Raw genomic sequence first — 27406 nt, 5'->3', positions numbered from 1 at the left:
AAATAAAGATAAGTCTGAGTATTTTGCTTCTTCGATGTAGAAGTTTACAATGAATGTTATTTGAATTTTTGGATGCAAGCCTGGATGCTTTAAAAACAGAAAATGAAGTTCAAATTTCAAAAACAAATACAGACCATAGTTTATGCTGGGCCTTGGAATTTCCAAAGTCTTTGAACTCATTAACTTAATAAGTCAAAACAAACTCTATTACACCTTTGGAACAAGACTAACAATAACTCACATTTAAATACAGCCTTGAATGCAGAAACAGTGCAAGACTGCCTTAGACAGCAAATAAAATATGGACCTAAATCCAAAAGGAGGATCTAATAGATCGAATGACCAGAATAAAGGGGTGGGTTTTAAGGAGAGATGGAGATGCGGTACGCAGTGGTAACGTTTCAAAGGGCTGGAATGCGCAAGTTGAGAATTGGAGGAAGAGAAAATTCAGACAGGATTGACGTTGTGCAGCAGGTTAACAAAAGTACAGAAGGATGGGATCAAGGCAGGTATGCTAACATGAGGATGGGAATTTTCAGTTAGAGTCGGCAGGTGACTGCAGCCATCGAAAATGATGGTTCAGCAGACTTAGTGCAATATAAATACAACTCCATTAAGGTCCAGCCAAACCTGATACGGCCAGGCTTACAATCCAGTACATCACCCGAGAACTTGATTCAAATACTAAATAGGCTCTTTTATCTATAATATCATGAAACAAGGTCTTTGACCTCGTCCTGTAAACAAACAACATCCTCATATCAAGTTTGTTCACACTTGTATTGCTAAACCTGTAGGACTCTGAACAAAGATCAAATACTAAATATTGTGTGTACTATGTACCTGTATCAACGCCTACATTGATTGTATAATGAAAAATGCTCGATGATCCGAAATCAACATGCAATTTGTAAAGTAATTGGACAATTCAGAGTCTGAGTCTAAAGCTATATGAAGCAGGTTAGCCAAAATGCGACTTTTGAGAAATTACTATTGCGTTATAATAGGGCACAGCACTGCACTGAGAGTCATAGAGTCATAGAGACGTACAGCATGGAAACAGACCCTTTGGTCCAACCCATCCATGCTGACCAGATATCCCAACCCAATCTAGTCCCACCTGCCAGCACCCAGCCCATATCCCTCCAAACCCTTCCTATTCATATACCCATCCAAATGCCTCTTAAATGTTGCAATTGTATCAGCCTCCACCACTTCCTCTGGCAGCTCATTCCATACATGTACCACCCTCTGCGTGAAAATGTTGCCCCTTAGGTCTCTTTCATATTTTTCCCCTCTCACCCTAAATCTATGCCCACTAGTTATGGACTCCCAGACCCCAAGGAAAAGACTTTGCCAGTTTACCCTGTCCATGCCCCTCATAATTTTGTAAACCTCTATAAGGTCACCCCTCAGCCTCCAGGAAAAACAGCCCCAGCCTGTTCATCCTCTCCCCATAGCTCAAATCCTCCAACCCTGGCAACATCCTTGTAAATCTTTTCTGAACCCTTTCAAGTTTCACAACATCTTTCCGATAGGAAGACGACCAGAATTGCACGCAATATTCCAACAGTGGCGTAACCAATGTTCTGTACAGCCGCAACATGACTTTCCAACTCCTGTACTCCATACTCTGACCAATAAAGGAAAGCATACCAAACGCCTTCTTCACTATCCTATCTACCTGCGACTCCACTTTCAAGGAGCTATGAATCTACACTCCAAGGTCTCTTTGTTCAGCAACATTCCCTAGGAACTTACCATTAAGTTTATAAGTCCTGCTAAGATTTGCTTTCCCAAAATGCAGCACCTTTTATCTCAATTAAAGTGTATCTGTCACTTCTCAGCCCATTGGCCCATCTGGTCAAGATCCTGTTGTAATCTGAGGTAACCCTCTTCACTGTCCACTACACCTCCAATTTTGGTGTCATCCGAAAACTTACCAACCATACCTCTTATGCTCACATCCAAATCATTTATGTAAATGACAAAAGGTAGAGGACCCAGCACCGATTCTTGTGGCACTCCACTGGTCACAGGCCTCCAGTCTGAAAAACAACCCTCTGTCTTCAACCTTTGAGCCAGTTCTGTATCCAAATGGCTATTTCTTCCTGAATTCCGTGAGATCTAACCTTGCTAACCAGTCTCCCATGGGGAATCTTGTCGAATGCCTTACTGAAGGCCATATAGATCACATCTACCGCTCTGCCCTCATCAATCCTCTTTGTTACTTCTTCAAAAAACTCAATCAAGTTTGTGAGACATGATTTCCCACGCATAAAACCATGTTGACTAACCCTAATCAGTCCTTGCCTTTCCAAATACATGTACATCCTGTCCCTCAGGATTCCCTCGAACAACTTGCCCACCACCGACGTCAGGCTCACTGGTCTATAGATCCCTGGCTTGTCCTTACCACCCTCCTTAAACAGTGGCACACATTAGCCAACCTCCAGCACATCTCCTGTGACTATTGACGATACAAATATCTCAGCAAGAGGCCCAGCAATCACTTCTCTAGCTTCCCAGAGTTCTAGGGTACACCTGATCAGGTCCTGGGGATTTATCCACCTTTACCCATTTCAAGACATCCAGCACTTCCTCCTCTGTAATATGGACATTTTTCAAGATATCACCATCTATTTCCCTACAGTCTATATCTTCCATATCATTTTCCACAGTAAATACTGATGCAAAATACTCATTTAGTATCTCCCCCATTTTGTGTGGCTCCACACAAAGGCCGCCTTGCTGATCTTTGAGGGGCCCTATTCTCTCCCTAGTTACCCTTTTGTCCTTAATGCATTTGTAAAAACTCTTTGGATTCTCCTTAATTCTATTTGCCATGTCCCGTTTTTGCCCTCCTGATTTCCCTCTTAAGTATACTCCTACTTCCTTTGTACTCTAAGGATTCACTCGATCTATCCTGTCTATACCTTACATATGCTTCCTTCTTTTTCTTAACCGAACCCTCAACTTCTTTAGTCATCCAGCATTCCCTATACCTACCAGCCTTTCCTTTCACCCTGACAGGAATATACTTTCTCTGGATTCTCACTTCTTTGCGCTCAGTGAGATTCTCATTATTTTCAGTTTTTATGCCAAAATAAAAGATTGTATATAATTTTAAATGATCGTGAATGTGTATTCAAGATGAATACATTAAGATTTTCAATTACTTGGAATTAATATTTGAAAATGCTTATAAAATGGGTTTTCTGAAGAGTTTGAAACATCATTGAAACATGTCAGATTCTTAAGGGGCTCGATGGATTAAATGCAGAAAGGATTTTTCCACTCCTGGGAGAGTCTAGGACCAGAAGGTATAATCTCAGAATAAGAAGTGCCAATTTAAGACTGAGAATGAGAAGGAATTTCTTCTCTCAGAGTTGAGTGTCTTTGGAACTCCTTTTCACAGAGTCCCTGTATATGTGTAGATTCTTGATCAAGGGTTATGATGAAAGAGGATGTAAGGACTGTTTGATCAGCCATGATCCTCTTGAAGAGTGAAACAGGCTTGAGGGGCCTACTCCTGTTTCTTATGCCTATCACCATGCATGTAACAGGGCAATCAGTCATTTTGGGCACAGGAGTCTCACAAACCTATAAAACTCTACACAATTTTAAATTCTTTCACTTTCAGTTGCCTAGCCACTAAGCTTCGGATTGTCCTCCTCACACTCTCCAACGCTCCACTTTCTTCCTTTAAGATACTTAATGAAATTTCTCTTTGGCCAAGTTTTTTGTTTCCCCTATTAACAATATACAAAATAAGAGTGAAAACTTTAATCACAAGTGGCTTCTTTTGGGGATAGGTGATAACAGGAATTTCTGTGCCTGTCACAGAAGCTGGACTGTATTAAGCTGTCAACAGCTCGAAGCACTTCTCTATCCACTTCTATTTTGTTCAAATGGCCCACAATCTATAGGTAATCAGTCAATGTGACATTTTATAAATTCTTACTTTGAAAATAGAACCAGTGTGACACAAGGTTGGGATACAGACAGACTCTAATCTCACACCTTTAATGTTTTGTCTGAGCTGAAATGTCCCTTTTTTTTAATTCACTCATAAAATCTTAAGTTATCTCAGGACTGTAACTTGAAAGTAGTTCTGGGATTTACGTTTTAATCAATACAAACTTGCATCCCCATTCTAAGTGATTAAAGACTTAGCAGCTGTCTAGGTTGTTCAATATATTGCATCAGATATATGACACTTTGATCTTACACTATAAATTCTGTGTTCTATGATCCTGCCCCACTAGCTATCTGACAAAGAAACAGTGCGCTGAAAGTTTGTGCTTTCAAATAAACCCTGTTGGACCATAACCTGGTGTTGTCTGATTTCCAACATTATCCACCGCAGTCCAACACCGGCACTTCCACATCACTTCTAGATATCAGAAGTCAAAGGTCTGAAAGATGTGTCAAAAGGAGTCTTGGAATGTTTAACATGCTCAAAGTGTTAGAGACTGCAATTTCCTGTTCTTGGGATTCTCAGGTGTGAAGGAATGTCAATCTTGTTTAATAGGAATCACTAATTGAAAGAATACATACTCCCATGTTGTGAGAGAGGTTATCTTTACTAACTCACTCACCAGCTTGCCATATTCATTAATACTGGATTCCCATTCATTCATAACCCATTGTTCACTATAACATCTGTTTCATTCATTCATAAAACCACGTTTTGTAGGATATTTTACTACTACAATGTAGACTAAAATTAAAACATCCCTTTCAACCTATTCACCTTAAACCCTTATCAGGTCTATTTCTTTCACCACTCACCGATTTTGGACGTTATTTGAACATGATCCTAGCAGTGAATTCTTGAGCTAATTAAGAGAAATCTGGAAAGTGATGCACAATGTAGGCAAGTTTCAAAACCAGGGCCGACCAACCACAATGTCACTCTGCTGGGTTAAACAGAGTGAAAGCCACCAAGGTCACCTTAGAATAACAGAGTACATTGCAGCCGCTGAAGAATTTAAAGCTGGGAGGCTGCCAGAATATGCTCAAAGTGCGAGTTCAGTTAAGACAGAGAATCATTCATAATCTAGTATGCTGTCTAAGTTAAGCAGCAAAAATGTTAATCACACATCCTTTGACTACTCTTAACATTGCCATAATTATCCTAAAAGGCAAACAATTTTTAGAAATTGATTTAGCTTTCTACATCTAGGACAGAACTAATTATTTAGCCTCACCTTTCTTTACCAGCATTGCCAGATATTCTTCATTGCAATTCTTGCAAGCATCAATTTGATCCGGATGCTCCATGTTGGCAAGATCCCTCACATCACAAATCTTTACAATCCAACGCTAGCTAACTAACATTGCCTCACATGTCTCGATCTTTCACAACCCATCGCTAGTGGGCATGTGCTGCTAAACAATGCAACAAAGGACGAGAGCATCTTAAAATCATACCACAGCTCAAAGCCATTTGAACTGCTGCGTATTTATAGGCACTACAAGCATGTTTATAGTCTGCTTCCCTGTGGGCGGAGGGGTGTGTGTGAAGGACACAGGAAGCTGCACATAATCTAAGAGATTGGGAGTTAAAAATTAACTAACATTTGAACAGTAACCAGTTAAAGGTAAACATGATAGAAATACAACTCTCTGTATTGAAATGAAGACTACTGCATCAGGTTGTACACGGATCAGCGTTAGATAGAAGATTCCCCCACATTCCATCCTATCCCTAGGCAGGAAAATAAAAAAGGACCACTTCAAAAATTGCTAAGTTCCAAGTAAATAATTATTAGGAAAAGAGATTAAAGAAAGCACTGTTGAGAAATCAAGAACCTAAACTTTCCTTGTATAAAGGTTAACTTTTGCATGAGGCTTTTTCCCAGGATGGAGGGCTCAAATACTAGGGGGGACAGGTTCTAGTGCAGGGCTGGGGGTGCTAGCTTAAAGAAGATGTGCAAGACAAGTTTTTCACACAAAGGATGGTGAGTACCTGAAACACGTTGCCAGAGGAGATGGTGGAAGCAGACACAATAGCAGCATTCAAGAAGCACCTAGACAAATGCATGATTCGGAAAGGAATAGAGGGATACGGATCCTGTAAGTGAAGACTGTTTTTGTATGGAAGGGCAAAATGTGGTGGCGTAGGCTTGGAGGGGTGCAGGGCTTGTTCCTGTGCTGTATTGTTCTTTGTTCTTGTTCGCATCACTAGGCTGCCTAACCTATCTTGGAATGAAATGGGTCCATCCATTATCATCAGAGTGGTCTGCGGTAGACTATAAATAAAGATACAATGTTGCTGTGGATGACAGTTCAAAGATAATGTCTACCTTGAGAACAACTCTCAAACCAAATATGCAACTAATCTTTTTGTAAAGAGCTGTGGCAAAGTGAGCTACTGCTCTGTTCGAAGGTTCCATAATGGAATTCCACACAAATGGCTGATATATGCAGACTCTTCAGGGAAAGCACAAAACTGTCAGAATGGCCATTGTTCAGATGGGATATTAATCCAAGGCTCTGCCTTCCTCCTTAGGTAGATATAAAAGGATCCCCGACAAACGGGGCGGCACGGTGGCACAGTGGTTAGCACTACTGCCTGACAGAGCCAAAGACCCGGTTCAATTCCTGCCTCGGGCAACTGTGTGTGTGTCTCCCAGTGTCAGCGTGGGTTTCCTCCGGGTGCTCCGGTTTCCTCCCACAGACCAAAGATGTGCAGGTTAGGTGAATTGGCAATGCTAAATTGCCCATAGCATTAGTAGAATGGGTAAAAGTAGAGGAAATGGGTCTGGGTGGGTTGCTCTTTGGAGGGTCAGTATGGACTTGTTGGGCCGAAGGGCCTGTTTCCACACTAAGTAATCTAAAAAAATACAAAAAATACCTGTGAAGGCCTCCTGCTTTCCTATCTATCCATTAAAAAAAATATCACACACAGACTTTCTGGGTACTATCACATGGTTGTCCATGGGATCCAACTGAGTGCAAACTGGTTGCAACATTCCCTATCTTTGCAACAATGGCTTTTAAAAAAATGGTATTTCCTTGGCTATAAAAACAAGGAGATATTCTGAAATTATGATAAGCCCTACATAAATGCAAGTCTTGTCTACAAGGTGAGACTCTGATGAAGTCTGTTGAAACAGCACAGATAATTGTTAAATATTAAGAAGCAAAAGTTTTCAACATTAGACAGTACAGCACCATGCAGATCTTATGAGTGCACCCTAAATATGTAGCATGCACAAGCCCAATGAATCTGGGTTTTGAAAAATGCAAACTGTGAAAGTCCCACAAAATGGTGTTGGGTCAGGATCCTGGTGTAACCTCGCCCTCTCCCCAGGTACAATGCAATTCCAGCAGGGAATCCTTGTGGGTTCAGCAGGAAAGCAATTGAGCCATTACAAAAAGTACCCCTCCTTTCCCACATTGCACGAGTTCCTCACTTTGTCTGAACCTTACCAGGGCTACCAAATCAGCACACCAAGACGACTCTTTTCAGGGAAACCAACTGACTAAAATCCATAGCCTTTTGCAACAAGTTAGAAGGTAGAAACCCATTGCCCGTACTGAGAAGGTGCCTGCCATTGACGGGCAGCAGAGACAGATATGTATGGAGCTGAATGATGTGTAGCCTGGAGCATCGCTATTTAACGGAACACTGGGCCAATTAGCATGGGGCTGCCACCATTCACCAGTCATTGCATCATGATGCTCTCAATTCACTTGGTGTGCAGTATCTAGTCTGTAGAGCTCGCTGACTTCCTCTTGGCCCTTGGAGCTTACCTCATTGTAGCTCCTGAGTTCCAATAGCAGGTCCTCCAGGCAACTGAGAGGCCTGGTGATGATTGTTGGTGGTGGTTGGCGGTTGGTAGAGGATACCTTAAAATGGGTCATTTCTCCATTCCTGCAGCAGCTTCAAAAATGCAACTGTTGTTAAGGCCTTGCAATCCATGCTATGACCACATTAATGTGAAATACCTCCTTCATTCAAATGGATACTTCATCCCACGGACTGTGGAGACTGGAGGTCAGAGTGATTAACAGTGTGGTCTGGGAAACAGTAATGGCTGCCAGATTTTGAGCCTTTTTTCAAATTTGTTCAAGGGATGTGGGTGCCGCTGGCTGGGGCAGCATTCAATTGACCATCTCTATATGCCCTTGAACAGAGTAGCTTGCCAGGCCATTTCAGAGTCAACCACATGGCTAAGAGTCTGGAGTCATCTGTAGCCAGATCACACAGGATTGCAGATTTCCATCCTGAAAGGACATTCGTGAATCAAATGGATATATTTATAACAAGTGGCAATGGTTACATGGCCATAGTTAGACCAGCTTTCAATTCCAGTTTTTGTTTAAATTTAAATTCAGTAAAAAAAGTGTACAATTAAAGAGTACATTTGCAGAATATTAGTGCTGATGACTCAAGATTATTAATCTAGTAACATTACCACTACGACACCTCTCTAGAGGTGTGTGCTCATCACTCTCCCCACCCCTGGAACAGGACAGAGTGCCAGAATGCAGATCGTTTCTAAGACAATAACTCACAAAGTGATGGGAAAGAATGGGTCATAAACATTGTTTTTTTTCTTTAATGTATCTCCATTTAATGGAAAGGGGTTATTGTGAGAAATTTCTCCTGAAAGTCTTACCCCAGGATCACTAGCTATTTAGCAGCTTTCATGAGTTTTCAATTGCTCATGCCCTAGCAAGTGCACATACAGACTGGAGATTGACAGGATGTGTGAATGCCACATCATAATATGGCATTCCTGAAGAAGGGCCTGTGCCCGAAACGTCGAATCTCCTGTTCCCTGGATGCTGCCTGACCTGCTGTGCTGTTCCAGCAATAAAGTTTCAACTTTGATCTCCAGCATCTGCAGACCTCACTTTCTCCTCACATCATAATATGACCTCAAACCAGAGGAGGAAAAAGTTAAAAACCACACAACACCAGGTTCGAATGCTTGTACTTTCAAATAAACGTGTTGGACAATAACCTGGTGTTGTGTGATTTTTAAACTTTGTTTAGCCCAGTCCAACACCGGCTCCTCCACATCAGAGGAAGACAGACCTGGGCCTATCTTCAGATACATACAAAAAGGACTTGATGTGCATTTCCTTACCATTCAGAGTCTAATGACTTTATGTGACTGCAGAACCCTACTATCGGCAGCAAAATTCTTTATAAAGAAAATTCAATCAGTTGGTTGATAAAAATCAATGGCCAAACTTTAGTTCCACAGCAAACTGACTTTGCCACAAAAAAAGTTAACAATATGGCAAAACATAATTCCTGGTTAAAAGGTGATTAACAAATCGAAGAGAGAATATTGGAGGTGGCGAGGAAGACTTGCAAGAATTGGAGATTTACCAAGAGTATTGAAAATTCCAAGTGCATATACAAAATAAAAAGATTAGTTATATGCAAACAGATGGAATTTATCCTTAACATATTCCATGACATTCACAATTCTGAAATCTCTACCTTCTGACATTTATATTGCAGGCACGTTCACACAGCCAGTCTGGATAGGCAATTGTTGGGATTGCAAAAAGCATCTTTTAATTCTATGCAACAGTCAAACACTAAACACTACATTATCGCATTCAAGTCACGAATCAATTCCGTACAAGCTCGGTCATTTCTTGATGAAACAAACGCTTGTTTAAATATCAACAGGAACAGCCCACATTGATCAAGGAACAGTGTCAAGACATTTGAATTGGATGCAAAGCATCCCCTCAGCTGCTAAGTATCAATGCTTGTCCTCACCACGAACAAAAGGATCTGGGCTGACATTCTAAGCAGGTGTTGCATTGCATAAGATGCAGTGTTCCAGATTAAATCTTAAAATGGGGCCCCACATTACCTCTCAAGTCGGCATTAAAAATCCATGGTATTGCATTTGTCCTACAACAACCCTATGAGGTAAACCGATCTCACCATACTGCTGGTTTTGGGAGTTTGCTGCCACACTTCTATCATCCCAACCTGGATTGTAATATGATTTGGAGATGCCGGTATTGGACTGGAGTGTACAAAGTTAAAAATCACATTCACGATAGTCACGATCACCTGATGAAGGAGCGTCGCTCCGAAAGCTAGTGTGCTTCCAATTAAACCTGTTGGACTATAACCTGGTGTTGTGTGATTTTTAACATTGGATTGTAATACTTATTGTAGATGCCAGTGTATAAGCTGACTTCTAAAGTCTCAAAAACAAAATCGCTCCATAAATAGGCAGCAGCTCACTTTTATGCCAAGTGAGAGTGGGTGATAACCAGCTTTGTCTTTCATCACACAGTGGTTTGACAGTGTTTTAAATGCTTGTGCATTTTTTTTTAAATTCATTCACAGGATATAGGCATTGCTGGCTGGCCAGCATTTATTGGTCATTCCAAGTTGCCCTTGAAAAGGGTCGTGGTGAGCTGCCTTCTTGAACCACTGCAGTCCACACAATAAGTTGACCCACAATGCCCTTTAGGGAGGGAATTCCAGGATTTTGACCCAGCAAGTGAAGGAATGGCAACACATTTCCAAGTCAGAATGATGAGTGGCGACTGATGGCTTGAAGGGGAACTGGGATGTGGTTGTGTTCCCAGGTATCTGCTCCCCTTGCCCTTTTGAATGCAAGTGGTTATGAGATTGGAAGGTGCCATTTAAGGATCTTAAATGAATTTCTGCAGTGCATCTTGCAGATAGGACACACCTTTGCTCCTGAGCATTCGTGGTGGAGGGAGTGGATGTTTGTGGACATGGTGACGATCAACTGGCTGCTTTGTCCTGGATGATTTCATGTTCCTCGAGTGTTGTTGGAGCTGCATCTATCCAGGCAAGTGGGAGTATTCCCGACTTGTGCCTTGTAGATGATGGACCGGCTTTGGGGAGTCAGTTCATGCGTTACTCACCACAGAATTCCTAGCCTCTCTGATCTACTCTTGTAGCCACTGTATTTATGTGTTAAGTCCAATTAAGTTTCTGCGCAATGGTAACCCCAAATATGTTAATAGTGGGGAATTCAGTGATAGCAACAGTGATGGTAATTTCTTTGAATATCAAAGGGTGGTGGCTAAATTGTCTCTTATTGGAGATGGTCATTACTTGCCATGTCAGTCCAAGCATGGATATTGTCCAGAGGAGTCACAAATGGTATGGGACATCATAAATAATTGGCAAATATCCCCACTTCTGACCTTATGCTGGAGGGAAGGTCAGTGATGAAGCAGCTGAAGATGATTGGGCCTAGGACATTACTCTGATGAACTCCTGCAGAGATGACTGACCTTGAACAACCACAACCATCATTCTATGCAGAATATGACTTCAATCAACAGAAAGTTTGCCCTGATAGCTGTTGATTCCAGTTTTGCTGGCACTCCTCGATGCCACACTCATTGCAAGACATCCTGTATTTCCTGCTTGCACCCAGTTATAAAGCTCCTAGTTAGTAAATAAAATTCACTCGAGGTCAAAAACTGATGCTGTGCTCTGTAAAAGGGGCAGGCATTTGCATAAGCACAATCTTGGGCAGATCGCCAGATCATTTGCTTTTTGAACTGAGGGAATGAACCAGTTTTGGTTGACAATGAACCCTCATTACTTTTCAGAAACTGACATAACTGAAGGATTTTGCATATGAACAAATTAGTGTCAAAAGCCTAAAGTTTGTCACAGGTTGTATTGTGGGACACAACCAAAGACTGCAAACACAAATCATTTCAGCTATCCTGCACCCACAATGAACACTTTTAAAAGGGTTTCAAATAGCAATCATGCGTAGCTGGACATTTAACTGCAATTTGATTAAGTCTGATGAACAAAGAATGTGTCTTGGAATGCTGTTAACTGATCAATTAGTTTGTGCTATTTCAGCTTCTACCTTCACCTCAGGTGTATGTCCCAAATTTTAATGTTTTTTTGTAATTTTTGTTTTTAAGAAGTGATTTTATTTTGTGTTGTTTTATTTTCATGCCCTCATTTGTGTCTGTTAAAATCTTTTAATGTGATTGGCTGCTTGGACATCCTGATATTGGATCTTGGACTAGAGCTGCAGTGAAGAACTGCAATCAACTGCACTGTCAGTACATACCGATAGGTGAAGTGCTTGTCAGAGATATCACAGCAAGATTCTTTCAAGGTCAGCTGTGAGTTTCTTCACTTCATGACAGCCCATAAACTCTGGGATAATGAATCATTCAAATGAAAAGGTTCCAATGATTGAATCACCTACCCATGTAGCGGAAGGTCTCCTCTGCCTGGGCAGGAGATAACTCGCTGGAAGCATGGCCAGGGTATTCAGGAACCTGCTCCCAGTCCTTGTTCTGATAGTGATAGAGGGAGTCTGCCCGCAGGTGGTACCTGGCCAGCTGATCTTCAATCAGGCTCACAAGTTCCACTTCAGGCAAATCCTCACTGCTGCACACATCTGGTAACAGGAACAGAAATACTTTATTAGGATCACCACTTCACAGTCGTCAGATCAGAATCACAATTGTGTTGTACACACCGGAGTACTGCGTGCAGTCATATTAAGCTCTGAACAATTGCAGCAAGACTTCCTTACTCTGGTAAAAGTAAACTGCTTGCCATAAGGGCTAACAATTTGCCTGCTCAGTTGCTTGCTGGACAAGCATGCAGAGCCAGGGGCAGAAATCAGAGATCCCAGTTTTGCTCCTGACCCACAAGCCCCCAGCCCACATCCCCATAGTCAGAAGCCTTGTTTACTGGGTCCTGATGTAAACCCTGACCCAGACCTTTCCTGCACATTAAAGATGGTTTAAAAGCGTGTGATTTCTCTGTGCACTCAACACCTCTCAACTGTTACCATTTAAAAATAAGCTGGCTTCTATTCTTTTGGTCCAATGTGAATATCCTATTATCTAAATCTGTCACCTTATATCCTTTTGCAGATTCTGTTTTTGGCACACCATTTGTTGCCACTGAGCTCCACATCATCAAAACAGGATACATTGCAATTATCCTTGAACAAACTTGTTAATATTAAACTCATTAACAGCTGAGGTTCCAATGCTGATCCTTGTCGCACCTCACAATTAACCGCCCGTTAACTTGAAAATGACTCATTTCTTCCAACTGTTTTCCAACCATTAGCCAATCCTCAATAAATATCAATACATTCCTCCAGGTCAATAAGCATCAACGTTGTATGATAAACATCCATATAGCACCTTATCAAATGTCTTTTGAAAATCCAAATAAGCTACTTCCACTGGGTTATCTTTAGCTAAACTATCAATTAGATCTGGATGTAGGTTTGCTCGTTGAGCTGGAAGGTTCATTTTCAGATGTTTCGTCACCATACTAGGTAACATCTTCAGTGAGCCTCCAAATGAAGTACTGGTGGTATAGCCCACTTTCTGTTTGTGTGTTTGAGTCTCCTTGAGTCGGCGATGCCATTTCTTGTGGTGATGTCATTTCCTGTACTTTTTCTCAGGGGTTGGTAAATGGGATCCAAGTCAATGTGTTGGTTGATAGAGATCTGGTTGGAATGCCATGCTTCTAGGAATTCTCATCCATGTCTCTGTTTGGCTTGTCATAGGATGGATGTGTTGTCCAAGTCAAAGTGGTGTCCTTCCTCATCCGTACGTAAGGATACTAGTGAGAGTGGGTTGTGTCTTTTTGTGGCTAGTTGATAATCACGTATCCTGGTGGCTAGTTTTCTGCCTGTCTGTCCAATGTAGTGTTTGCTACAGTCCTTGCACGGTATTTTGTAAATGACATTAGTTTTGCTTGTTGTCTGTATGGGTCTTTCAAGTTCATTAGCTGCTGTTTTAGTGTGTTGGTGGTTTGTGGACTAACATGGGGTCTGAGTAGTCTGGCAGTCATTTCTGAGATGTTTTTGATGTAGGGGAGAGTGGCTATGATTTCTGGATGGGTTTTGTCTGCTTGTTTGGGTTTGTCGCAGAGAAATTGGCAGACTGCGTTCATTGGGTACCCGTTCTTTTTGAATACACTGTGTAGGTGATTTTCCTCTGCTCTTCATATTTCCTCTGTGTTGCAGTGTGTGGTGGCTCAATGAAATAATGTTCTAATGCATCTTTGTTTGTGGATGTTGGCATGATTGCTTCTGTAGTTCAATATTTGGTCCGTATGTGTTGTTTTCCTGGAGATGCTGGTTTGAAGTGCCCTATTGGCTGTTTGCTCTGCTGTGACATCGAGGAATGGCAGTTTGTTGTTGTTTCCCTCCTCTTTAATGAATTTTAAGCCAGTAAGGGTATTATTGATGGTCTTGAAGGTTTCTTCTAACTTGTTTTGTTTACTGATGACATGGGTGTTATCCACGTAGTGAGCCCAAAGTTTGGGTTGGTTGGTTGGCTGGCAGAGCAGTTTGTTCAAGTTCTGCATTACTGTCTCTGCTAAGAACTCTGATATTGGAGGTCCCATGGGTGTTGTTGGTTTGCCTGTAGATTTTGTTGTTGAAAGTGAAGTGGGTGGTAAGGCACAAGTCCTTTAGCTTGACGATATTGTCCTTGCTGAAGAAGTCGGTGGTGTTTGGTATATGTGTCTTTGGGTTCTTCTAATAACGTAGTCAGTGTTTCTAGCCACAAAAAGACAAGACCCACTCTCACTAGTATCCCTACATACAGATGAGAAAAGACACCACTTTGACTGGGACAACACATCCATCCCAGGAAAAGCCAAACAGAGGCATGCACGAGAATTCCCACAAGCATGGCATTCCAACCGAAACTCTATCAACAAACACACCGAATTAGACCCTATCACCCCCTGAGAAAAAGAACAAGAAATGACATCAGCAGAGGAAATTATATCACTGCAGGAAATGACATCGCCAACCCAAGGAAACCCAAACACAAATAGAAAATGAGCTATACCACCAGTGCTTCAACTGAAGGCCCACTGAAGATGTTACCCAGTATGGTGACAAAACGTCTGAAAATGAACATTCCAGCTCAGCGAGCAAACCTACATCCAGAATCTCAATTTGAGCTACAAATCTTCTCAAAACTCGCAACCAATTAGATCCTCAAAGAACTGCAATAGATTTCTTAAACATTTCACTTTTCATGAAAAGATGTTGACTCTAATCAAATTATTTTCTAAGTGCCTGTTACCAATTACTTCAAAAAGGATTCCAGCATTTTCAATGACTGGTAATTCTGTTTTCTCTCCATCTTTTGTCAACAGCAGTGTTACACTTTCCACCTTTCAATCCACTGGGACTAGTTTAAGGAATTCTGGAAGATTACTATCAATTCATGCGATCTTTTTATGTGTACAAGTAGCCCCTGCTAGCCAAAAGTACAGCGTTCCCATGAAACCTCTCAGTAGCCGAAAATGGCGTAAAGCGAAGGTGCATAATTTATATGGGAAAAAGTGTCGCCATTTTTTGTAAAAGTGGAAATCCTCTTCAGATTCACAAAAACAGGTACTAATGTAAGTCTTTCGTAAAAGCAAAATTGAGTAAAGTGAATGTTCGAAAAGTGGGGGATATCTGTACTCCTAGCATTTGAAAAGACAGCTCATAATTGTTGGGGTGTTGGTCTCATTAATTTCTCCAGTAGATTTTTCCCTTACTAAACACTGATTATTTCAAGTTCCTCAGACTCAAACCTTAGGTTTCCCACCATTTCTGACCATTTTCTGACAAGAATACAATCGGTACCAATCAAGACATAGTGCAAGTGTTGGGAATACACATTTATACTTAAGAATTTTGTGAATAAAAGTTGAAAATATGGCACAGTTTTGACATTTTCAGATCAGCTATCAAGGACTCAGGTCACCAATTTAATTTTTTTTAAAACAACTTCTCAGAGATCTCCTGGCTCAGAGGCAGGTACATTACCACTGCAGCACAAGAGCCCTCGCAGGTCACAAGTTTGTGCATTTGAAGTCATCTGTTGTGAACTGAAAGAAAAACAATGACTTTGGAGAGGAGAGTCAAAGCTTAAGGAGATAAGGGGAAGGGTTTATTGCTTTAACATGAACATTTTGGCTTTCAAGCGACTAGAGGCCTCAAGCAAATGATTGGTTAGCAACCATCTCTAAACTTAGAATTCTACATTATGACCTAGGGTGGTTTTGAAGTGTGCAGATGCTACACCAATCCCTTTAGAAATCCTGAAAACTTGATAAAATTTCCAATTACCAGTATTTCTGACTACCTTGTAAGATCTGAAAAGCTGAACTGTGACCAAATTTTCCAATGAAAATTCTCCAATTTTCAAATCCTGGATGACTGCAGTCAGACCTAGACTTCAACCATCTGTCAATATATGTCAGCAATTCAACTTTGCCACTGGCAAATCATGTGGATATGAGAAGTAATGACATCCTACCCTTTGCTCCTATACACCTGGCTAACTGGGTTTTTCTCCTGTTTTGCTTTGTTCTCAAAAACCATCATTCTGCAGAAACGGTTACCTTTTGTGTTGTGAGGGTGTGTGTTGAAATTAAGGGGACACAGTTTTAACTCCGATCATAGCTTAGATGTTACTCACTTAGATTAAATTTTGTTTATGATTCAAGGAGCATTCTGAGTTTATTAAAGAAGTTTGGTGAACATTTCTTCTATTCTCTTCAAAAATAGGAGTAATGGTCATATTGGCAAACGAAATCAGCATACTTCTGCTAATGGTGTGACTGATGGAGTAGTTGGGCTTCAGTATTAGCACATTTTCCCTGTCACAGTCATAACATGGTGTCACTGACAAAACATGTAGCAAACCTTGGAGAAAATTATACAAGATAGACACGCATACACCAATTGTGTTAAGTAACAGGAACATCCAAATAAGTTTCATCACCTTCTAAATGATTCTAGCATTTCAGAATTTTCCCATAATACTCCCTCATGTGAAGTAAAAGCACATCAGACACTAATTGGATTTTTCTCACAGATTTTAAAAGTTGTTCAAAGACCTTCTCAATCTGACACTTACATGAGCAAACATCTTCCTGGTTAAGTTATGGAGCAGAGACCTCCACCGAGCTCCAATATGTAAACAGCAGTAAATAGCTTGCTCAAAGTCTTACCTGAATCAGAAAGATTGCTCGCCTGTTTCAAATTCCACTTCCTTATGGAAAAGATTGAACAAATGGACTCTTTTCTCTTCAAAAGGAGAAGAGAGTGAAGAGTGACCTCATAAAAGCCTTTAAAATAATGATAAGGTTGAATGGAATAGATATGGAGATGTTTCAACTCAAGGGTAAACCGTATATAATACATAATCACTTCAGGAGGCCTTTCTATATCCACCGTGGAAAGGATGAGGAACTCACTACCACTTGTCATGGTTGAGATACATTATATAGGTAGGTTATGTACGTGAGGATGAAAAGAATTGCAGAATATATGGAGACAAAGTAAGCATTAAGTAGGAGGAACCTCAAACACGTGTAGAATTGATGGATGCACAAGGTGAAAACAAGTCAATGTTACTTCAAAATTTCAAAATGTTAAAAATGGTTTTAAATGTTGCTTCAACTGAAAGGTAGCACTATTTGATTTCTAAACAAAAAACACACCAAGAAATTTTTCTCTTTCAAAAACTCTCATAACATTTTAGTAGTTTGTAAATGTACACTTCCAATGCCAATGCTGGAAAATGGGGTTAGAGTTAGAATGGTTAGGTGGTTATTCTTGACTGGAACAGACTTGATGAGCCAAAGGGCTTTTTTCTGTGTTGTAGACCTCTGTGACTCTGACTGTGTCGAACATGCTAATAAACATAGCTGCAATGCAGGTGTTGGTCAACATTGAGAATGGTAATTTCTCTTGGTAACATACTTATTCTGGCTATGGAAAATCAAACCAGACAATACGCAAATCTCTCTATATTGCTGCAGTGACTTTTTAAAACTGAGCAAATTATTGAAATCATATTCATTGAGCTTGTATACAGTGTAGTAATGTCCCTATGGAATGGAGAAGTGGAAACTGTCATTGAAAATTACTAAAGTTCAGGCACAATATTTAGATATGAAATTCTGAAAACTCTCCCAATATTCCATATTATGGGTTATTTTTAACTGAGTTTCCTCCTCTCTGATCCAAAGTCAGCCCAAATAAGATGCTTTAAAGAGCTATAGCTTTAAAAAAAAAAGTGCATTTCATTAATCCACATTCAAAATAATTCCTTTCAGGCCAGTTAGATGAATCTTAGCTTCAATGAACAGAGACTGCAACATGACAGTTATTTAAATGACACTGATCAGAATCTATACACACAACACTGATTTCTATATGGCCACTAATCCTTCTCAGAGAGAATCACTTCAGTGTAAAATTCAAGCTAACACTGAAGAGCATGTGTCATTTTTGATAAAAAGAGGAATACATCTGCTCAATTCTCTAGGGGGTAGGTACCAGTATTTACTGATGGGTAGCCAAGGATAGATTTGATTGCATCACATAATAAATAAATCGATCAAAGCAACCCCTGGGTGTGACCAGCTGGAATTAAATGTGACTCAGTCACACTGTAAACTAGACCCACCCTATGCATTCTACTGTTAGCAAGTGTGTTTTCACCAGTCATGATGTTTACCCACGCTAGCCTCCTTCAACACTGGTTACTTAATTTTACCCCATCAATATAATCCTTGAGCTCCCTCAGCGTTGCAAGTTTCATTAGGCCAGTCAGGCTTGTGTCAGCTGTTTAAATACACAGTCCAGTTTAGTCTCACACAAAGCTTTGTTCCCATAACCTGCAAATTAATCCTCTTCAAGCACCCCTCTTATTGGTTTTTAAAAAGGTCCTTTAGGATTTGACTCCAGACTTTCAGGTAGTGCATTTCAGTTATGAGCGACTGACAAAACTGCATCACTTTTTTGTCCATTTGCTCCTTTGCCAATAAGTTTAAGTCTCTCCACTTTGGTTATGCTTGAGGGAGTAAGCAGATTTCTTGGATCACAAACCGGTTGTGGAAACTTAGCAGCCAGATTGTTTCAGAGTCACAGCCTTGCACTTCCTTGTTCGAGCAGCAATTGCTTGGGTACAAATGGCATATTGCTTTCGAGCTGAATGCATGAACTGTCTATATGCAAGCACTTTTTAAACTTCATCGTTTATCTCCTTGAAAGCACCTATGAGATGGTGATTTTGGCTCCCCAAATTTTGACAACGGTTTGAAATTTAGTTGGGTCTACTACAGAATATTAAAAGCTTAATCTGCTTCCAGTAAGTTATTTGCTTACATGCCACTGGTGTTCCAGCATGCTGGATTCACTGGTTACATCAATTTATACCATTAAACTCCAGCAGCCACATACAAAGCTGAAATTCATGTTAATTTGTATCTGAATGAAGTGGTTCAACAGCCCTTTCCACATGTCCAGACCAACAAAAAAAAACAAGAACATCCCACAAAAACATTAAGCAAATTTAACACATCTAAAAGGTTTTAAAGACTTTATTGCAAGAGTTCAAAGGTTATACAAGGGCCACTGACCACATTTCAGAGTTTCAATGTGTATTATCCTTGCTTTGCCTATTTCAAATATGTTACATACCAGAGATCCCATGAGTAATTACAAAATACAAATCAGACGATGGAGTAATGGTGAAATGGCGTGGCTGCAGTATCAAATTATTTAATTCTCAAACTAAGATTTCAGCTGCAAAAGTTTTTTTTTAAATTAAAGAAACTCTTCTTTCTGTTAAGTGTAGATGCTACATGGGCAATTTGTCAGGCACTCCACTAGTTAGATCTTGTCAGTGTTAAATCACTTTCCTATCTAGTACTTGCCGCCTCCTCCCATTTACCATCATATTGCATTGGATACCCTCTCCATCCACCTGTACCACATCTCCTTTGCTCCATTTCCCTGGCTCCTTTTACTAACTAGCCCAACAGGCTCAGTCAATCTCCGTCAATAACTTCTCCACCTACACCCATTTTATCATTGGAATCAAGCACTCCAAAAATCAGGAGTGCCTCCTGGAACAAAGTTGTTTCCAATTGATTAACTAGGAACAATTAGAAATGCAAAACATGTTGTTCCATCTCTTTTCCTAGTCTACTTCCATTTCACAATCAAGTTCTAGATGGGCAAGAAATTCAATTTCAATTCCATATTGGCAAAAATCAAAGCCATCTTTATTTGGCTCCCACACATAGCTGCTAATCCATCATGAGTCTATTTTGGTAATGTTATCCATCTGCATTTGACCTGCAGACACTGAAACATTTCCCCATGCACTGGGCTACTCAAACCTGGACACATCCAATTTAGTGGATGATTCACTCCTAATGCTTGTCTCTTTCAAACTGCAGCTTGTACACAGCACGCCCCCCACCATCAATTCCCATCACATCTATCCTAGTCAGCCTTTATAGGTTTCCCAACAGTACCAATTTCAAAACTTTTGTCCTCTTTCCACATGTTCCTCATTGGCTGTAACTTTCCCAGTGTCCCTGCACTTATTCTTTAATCAACGCTATTTTACACATTCTGTTCAAGTGCTTCAGTTTCACGAGTCTCAGATTCACCTTTAAACCCTCTGCCTACATACCTCTCTCCAGTCTTTCAAAAACCTCCTATCCTTCTTTCAACGCGCTGTGACATAGCTTTGTTCACTTTAAGGTAAAGTACGTATTTATAAAAATACATGACGCCTCAATTTCTCAAGCAACACCAAAACACAATCAGAGAATTGTATCAATGCATTTGCTTAATTTACATTAATAGAAATTCAGTGCCGTGGAGTCAAATCTGATACCTAATTCTTGTACAGACGCAGCAAGAAAATTATATTGTATTCAAACCAGAGACTTAGAATCAAATAATCTTTTATACTCTATTTAATTAAAAAGAAGTTATATCAAAACTTCAGTTATGCTTTAGCACTACACCAGCAAACTATTAGCTTCACATTAAGAATACTTCCCTGACAGGCAAATTAACATCTCATTGATGCCCTGACTCATCTAATTAGGTCAGAATCAAGCCTGTAACTAGCAGGCTGCTGAGTTCAGTAACATGCAATTACATCCAAGTCCCATATTACAATTAAATCTCAAACTCAGGTTTCATCTCTTCAACTGCAGAATTTTGTTTCTGTTCTTACCAGTGATGCTTCCTGTCTCTTTTTGATTCACATTCATGGGATTTTTTTCTGGCATCACTTATCCATAGACATTCTGGAAAATTCTCTCTTGAAAGTTGCAAACACTTTGCACTAGGGCAGCAAATTCACTGCTCTGGTGAAGACAGCATACCATCCTGTGGAATCGCCAATACTGCTGTGTAGATTCGGATTCACATTAAAGTCTTCGTTGTCGATCACATCTTATTCTGCCAAGATGGTGCTGGGAAAGCTAAAGTCCGAGCTTGAGCTTTACAGACCACTCAAAGGAGAACGAGCATGCTACCTCTTTTAGTCAGATCCAACCTGTGGCCAAAACAAAAAGGATTGCACTTAATATGAATTTCTGGATCTCCCGGAGCAATCTGATAGGTCTGGGTGTTAGTTAATGCTGTAAGCTAACACCAGAATTACTTACTATACTTTATAAAAGGTCATAAAAAAAGAGAATTATATCATAAATCAAAGAAACAGAACCAAAGAGAAGTTTGGGATGTTGATTTTAGTCTATTAAGCATATACACAAATCCAGAGTTCCACTCCTATTTTATCTGTGTGGATGACGGTTCATCCTACAGAAAAATGGAGGAACCTTTTGCATAAGTTTACAAAACACACAAGAGGTGCAGTGTAGTCCTTGAGCACATCTTAAACTGATGATACCAAGCTGGACTTACTGCACATGTAGCATTGTACAATACCTTGACACAGAGTCATACAGCACAGAAACAGACCCTTGGATCCAACCTGTCCATGCCGAACATAATCCCAAACTAAACCAGTCCCACTTGCCAGCTCCTGACCCATATCCCTCCAAACTATTCTAATGTCTTTTAAACATCCATCACTTCCTCAGGAAGTTCATTCCACATGCAAACCACCCTCTGTGTAAAACGATGTGCCCCTCATGTCTTTTTTAAATCCCTCTCCTCTCACCCTAAATATGTGCCCCGATTCTGAAATCCCCCATTCTAGAAAAAAAAAACAACTTTAAAAGACAACTTTAATAACGGGTATAGATAGTTAACTCTATCAACCTTCTATGCTCCAGTGAAAACATTTCCAGCCTTTCTTTCTCATTCAAACCTTCCATACCTTGCAAAATCTTGGTAGATCTCTACTGAACCATCTCCAGCTTAATAATATCCTTCCTGTAATTGGGTGACCAGAACAGGACATGGTATCCCAGAAAAGGCCTCACCAATGTCCTACACAACTCAACAGGACTTGCCAACTCGTATACTCAAAGGACTGAGCAACGAAGGAAGGCGTGCCAAACGCCTTTTTAACTACCCTGTCTATATGTGATGCAAACTTCAAAGAATTATGTACTGGATCCATAGATCCCTCTAGGAGAAAGTGAGGACTGCAGATGCTGGAGATCAGAGCTGAAAATGTGTTGCTGGAAAAGCGCAGCAGGTCAGGCAGCATCCAAGGAGGAGAATCGACATTTCGGGCATGAGCCCTTCTTCAGGAAAGAAGGGTTCATGCCCGAAACATCAATTCTCCTGCTCCTTGGATGCTGCCTGACCTGCTGCGCTTTTCCAGCAACACATTTTCAGCCATAGATCCCTCTGTTCTACTTCATTACACAAGGCCCTACCATTAATTGTTTAAGCCCTACTCTTGTCTGTTGTACCAAAATTCAATATCTCGCATTTATCCAGGTTGAATTATATGTGTCATTTTGCAGCCCATCGACCAATTTGATCAAGGTGTCTTTGTAATCTTCGAAAACCTTCTTCTACAATGACACCAATTTTGGTGTCATTCACAAACTTACTAGCCATGCCTTCTATATTCTCATCCAAATCATTTACACAAATGATAAACAAAAGAGGACCCAGAAATGATCCCTTTGGATCGCTGCTGGTCACAGGCCTCCAATCCGAAAAGCAACCCTCTGTCTCATCCCATTCAACCAATTATGTATCCAATTGGCAAGTTCACCCTGAATCCCATGTGATCTAACTTTACTAATTAGATTACCATGAAGAATCTTGCCAAGGGCTTTACTAAAATCCAAATAAACAACATCTATTGCACTGCCAACATCAATCGTTTTGGTAACTTCCTCAAAAAACTCAATCAAGTTTTTGAGACACAATTTTCTTTGCAAAAAACAATGTTAACTATCCCTAATCAATTTTTCCTCTCTAAATGTCCATAAATCCTGTTTTATAATCACCTCCAACAATTTACTCACACCCGAAGTCAGACACACAGGTGTACAGTTCCCTGTTTCTCCTTATAACCTTTCTTAAACAAAAAGATACAAAATTAGCCACCCTCCAGTCATCAGGCACCTCACCCATAGCTATAGATGATGCAAATAATGTTCAGATCACAATGTTCAGATCAGGACTAGACATTTATCCACCTTCATATTCTTTAAGGCCTCCCCAGCTTCCTCTTCTGTAATGTGAACTGTTTTTAAAACATCAAAGTTTATTTCCCTGCATTTCTTTTTTCACAGTAAAAACTGACAAGAAATACTTATTTAGTATCTCTTCCATCTCCGGGGGTTCAATACAAAGATGACCTCCTTGATCTTTCTCAGGTTACTCTCTTGCTCTTAATGTATTTGTAGAACCTCTTTGGATTATCCTTATCTGCCAATGCTCTCTCATATCCCCTCTTTGTCTTCTTGATTTCTTTCTTAAGAATGTCCCTACGTTGATCAAGCTATTCAATTGAACCAAGTTGCCTAAATCTAAAGTAAGATTCTCTTTTTTTTCTTGACTCGAACCTTAATAATCTTTGTTCAACCATTGTTTCTCCATCTTACCAGCTTTACCCTTCACTCTAACAGAAACATAACACCTCCGGACTCTCATCATCACACTCTTGAACACCCCCCACATGTCAGATGTTCTCGTAACTGCAAACTGTCTACTCCAATCAATTTTTAGAAGATCTTGTCTCATACCATTAAAAAAAATTTCCTTACTCCAATTAAGGAAATTATGAAAGGCTTATCCTTTCCCATAACCATTTTGAAACTAATAGAATTATGATGGCTAGACCCAAAGTGTTCCCCTACTAGCACTTCAGTCACCTGCCCCGCATTCCTGCCCAAAAAGTAAGTCTACTTTTGCTCCTTCTCTAGTAGGAGCATTCGCATATTGATAAAGAAAATTTTCTTGAAGACATTTGACAAACTCCACCATCCAAACCTTTAACATTGACCAGGGTTACTATAGTAATAAGAAAATTAAAATGCCCCATTATTACAACTTTATTATGCTTACATATATCTGAGATCTCCCTCCATGTTTGTTTCTCAATTTCCCTGTTACTATTGGGGGCCTATAGTCCAATTTCAAAGTGATCTTTTCTTTCTTATTTGTAAGAAATATCTTCCCTAGTTAAAACCTGGAACATTAAGCTGCCAGTTTTGTCCATCTCTCAGTCAAGTTTCTGTAATGGCTATGACATCCCAATCCCATGTTCTTAAACATACCTTAAGTTCATAGCCTTACCTGTAAGATTCCTTGCATTAAAATAAATGCAGTTTAGATCTTCAGAGTTACTACATACTCTGATTCTGCCTTGTCCTTCTTTTCTAATTGACATGCTTACGTCACATTCAGAAGCCTTCCCATCAATCCTTCCATTTACACTGCTTAGAATTCCTCCACTCCCTCTCTTTATCAGTATAAAGTCTTCCTTAATGGAACGAACAAATCTATGAACATCTATCCTTATGGTTTTAAATAATAGCAATTTCAAAATCCACATCCTGAACTGTAATTAGAAATTCAGGAGCAACTCTGCAGTACATCTATAATCGCATTTGCAGCCAACATGGACTCAGACCAGTAGTTATCCTGCAAGCTGAGCTTTTGGAGTATATCCAAAACATGCCCATTAGAAGTATTCAAATATTTCATTTCTTCAGTCCCAGGGAGTACTTCAACAGGATATCTGAAATACTTATGTCAACCACCACATTCCTAACTATATACCTTTCTACTCACTATTATTTAGCCTGCATCAACTATACTTCTACTGCAAAAGTTCATCAAGACAGGATACAGCTGTACTGCTAAAACAAATTCCTTTACTATCCACTTGTTAAGATAACCTACATTTTAACTGTCAGCCATGCTCAGTGACAGCACTCCAACATTCAAGCCAGAAAGGTGCGACTTGAAGTCTAACCCCAAGGTCTGCAGTACATTACCTCAGTAAAAAAAAATACTCTTTCCTGGAGTACTAAGAGTGTCTTGCACTGTTAGAGGTACTGTCTTGCATACAAGGCATTAAATTGAAGCTCCACTTATTCTCACAGATAGAACTTAAAGATACATTACAGTTCTTAATTAAAGCAAGGGGCATTCTTCCAGGCACTCTCACCAACATCTAGCTCTCAATCAGCATGACTTTAATTTTTAAAAAAAGGCTGTGTGGACAGCCAAAAAGATCAGAAAAAATAAGTAGGCCATTATACCTTGAGCGTAGTCCACCATTCACTATGATAATGGCTGATCTTTTATAGTAAATCCGCTTTCCCACTCTAATCCCATATTCCTTGATTCCCCAATCTCAGTTTTTAATCTACTTGCTGGCTGAGCAGCTAGTTTTCTCAAATTCCAAGGATTTATAACTACTTGAAATGAATTTCTCTACTTCTCAGCCCTAAATGATTGACCCTTTACTCCAAGAGCCACAATCCCCTGTTTGACACACAGTGCAAAAGGAAATTATTACAGCATGAACCTGCGAAGCCCCTTGAGGTTTTTGAATATATATCTCACCTCTCATTTTTGTAACCAAAGAACATAGACCTATTCTATTCCGATACAAAAGGCAGAACAGCCATGAAACAAAATCAGTTAAGCTCAACAGCATACCAGAACACCATCTGCAGCAGTACTTGCAAACAAATCAACACAAGAGGATAGCATATGAAGAAAAAAAAAAGTTGCAATGAAAATAAAGGAAGCCACACCCAGTTTACAATTTATTAAGAATCACTTTTAAGGAAAGAATACAAAATTTTTAAAAATGACAAAATAAAAACCTAGGGATGAAACTTAGCAAAAGTAGGATGGTAAATATTTTTGCCCCTTTTTTCTACAGTGTGGACTCTTGAGTGACCGCAGTGGATTCACCAGGACATTTTTCTGGAATTACACAAAGTCCTGATAGTTTGCTCAAGACAGACAACAGTTTGGAGTTTAGAAAGAAAGGAAACAGGTCAGAGGGAAAAAGAACATAATTAGCAATGCTGAGTCAGGGCAGGATTGCTTAATCTCTCCTATACAGATATAATATACAATGAGATAGCGAATGGGTAAAAAGAAAGATAAAAATTTTAAGATAAACAGATAATAAAAAGCGAGTCTCTCCTCCTCTTTAGTCATGTGCCTGCTACAGAAATACACCCTGCGATTTTGCAAATCCCCACAGATGCAATAATGTGCAATAGAACTGAGGCTACAAGCATTGTGACATTAATCAGTGTACTACTGACTGAACAGTTGCTCAATGAGATGTTGGCCTGAATAATTCGGCAACATTTTCATTATGAGTGAGTGAAAAGGAAGACTGGGATTAATCAGTGCAATACACAAGCTGCCAGCCAATACTGGGCAAAGTTCCAAGTAAACCGTTTACTAAATTGCAAATTCAATTGAGAAAATGACTCATACCAGTACTCAAAGTTATATTAAGTACGTAGCCTAGATACACAAGATTAGATTTTTTTTTGTTACCCAAATTACCTAATCTTCAGGACCTTCCAAAATGATAGAGACTAGAATTTTACATAAGACATAGATCAGAAGTAGGCCTTTCGGCACAGAGTTCCCTTCACCATTCAGCGAGATCATAGCTGATTGGATAATCCTTAACTCCACCATCCTGCCTTATTCCAATAACCCTCAATTCCCTTAATGATTAAACATCTGTCTATCTCAACCTTGAATATACTTACTGACACAACTTTTACAACAAGAAATTCCATAGATTCACTACCCTCTGAAAGAATAAATTCTGTTTCAGTTATCTTAAATAGGCAACACCTTACTCTGAAATTATGCCTCTGGTTCTGGACTGTTCCAAGGGGAATGTATCTTGTCAAATTCCCCAAGAATTGTACACATTTCAACAAGGTCTTCTCTTTACAATTCAACTTCACTTCAAAAGAAAATCCATCTGTGACCAGGATCAGTCTAGAGAACCTTCTTAGATAAGGGGCCAAAGCCTGTTCTCAATATTCCAGCTGTGATCAGACTAGTGCATTACATAATTTTAGGAAGGCTGCCTTATTTTTATACTCCATCGCCTTTGAGATAAAGAGGCCAACAGTCCATTTGCCTTTCCTATTAGCTACTGAACC

At 39.9% G+C, this 27406-nt stretch overlaps 1 protein-coding gene across 2 annotated transcripts in view; it reads right to left on the bottom strand.

Annotated features, from left to right (window-relative positions):
• LOC122551412 (trafficking kinesin-binding protein 2) overlaps positions 1-27406 on the bottom strand; it is an 83987-nt gene that overhangs the window by 32679 nt on the left and 23902 nt on the right. Inside the window, exons 2-3 of one of the 2 annotated variants that reach the window (XM_043693258.2) lie at positions 21043-21366; positions 12216-12410 (exon numbers count right to left, since the gene is read on the bottom strand). In XM_043693258.2, coding sequence (XP_043549193.2) covers positions 12216-12410; positions 21043-21097 — 250 coding nt within the window. In that variant the 5' untranslated portion in view covers positions 21098-21366. Of the gene's footprint in view, positions 1-5213; positions 5426-12215; positions 12411-21042; positions 21367-27406 lie in introns of those variants that run through there. The other variant, XM_043693260.2, reaches the window with a different exon arrangement.

Source organism: Chiloscyllium plagiosum, unplaced genomic scaffold (assembly GCF_037043375.1).
Source record: "Chiloscyllium plagiosum isolate Xiang-an unplaced genomic scaffold, Cpla_swu_hap1 HiC_scaffold_7, whole genome shotgun sequence".
Classification (NCBI taxonomy): Eukaryota; Metazoa; Chordata; class Chondrichthyes; order Orectolobiformes; family Hemiscylliidae; genus Chiloscyllium; species Chiloscyllium plagiosum.
This window is presented reverse-complemented; position numbering and strand designations above follow the sequence as displayed.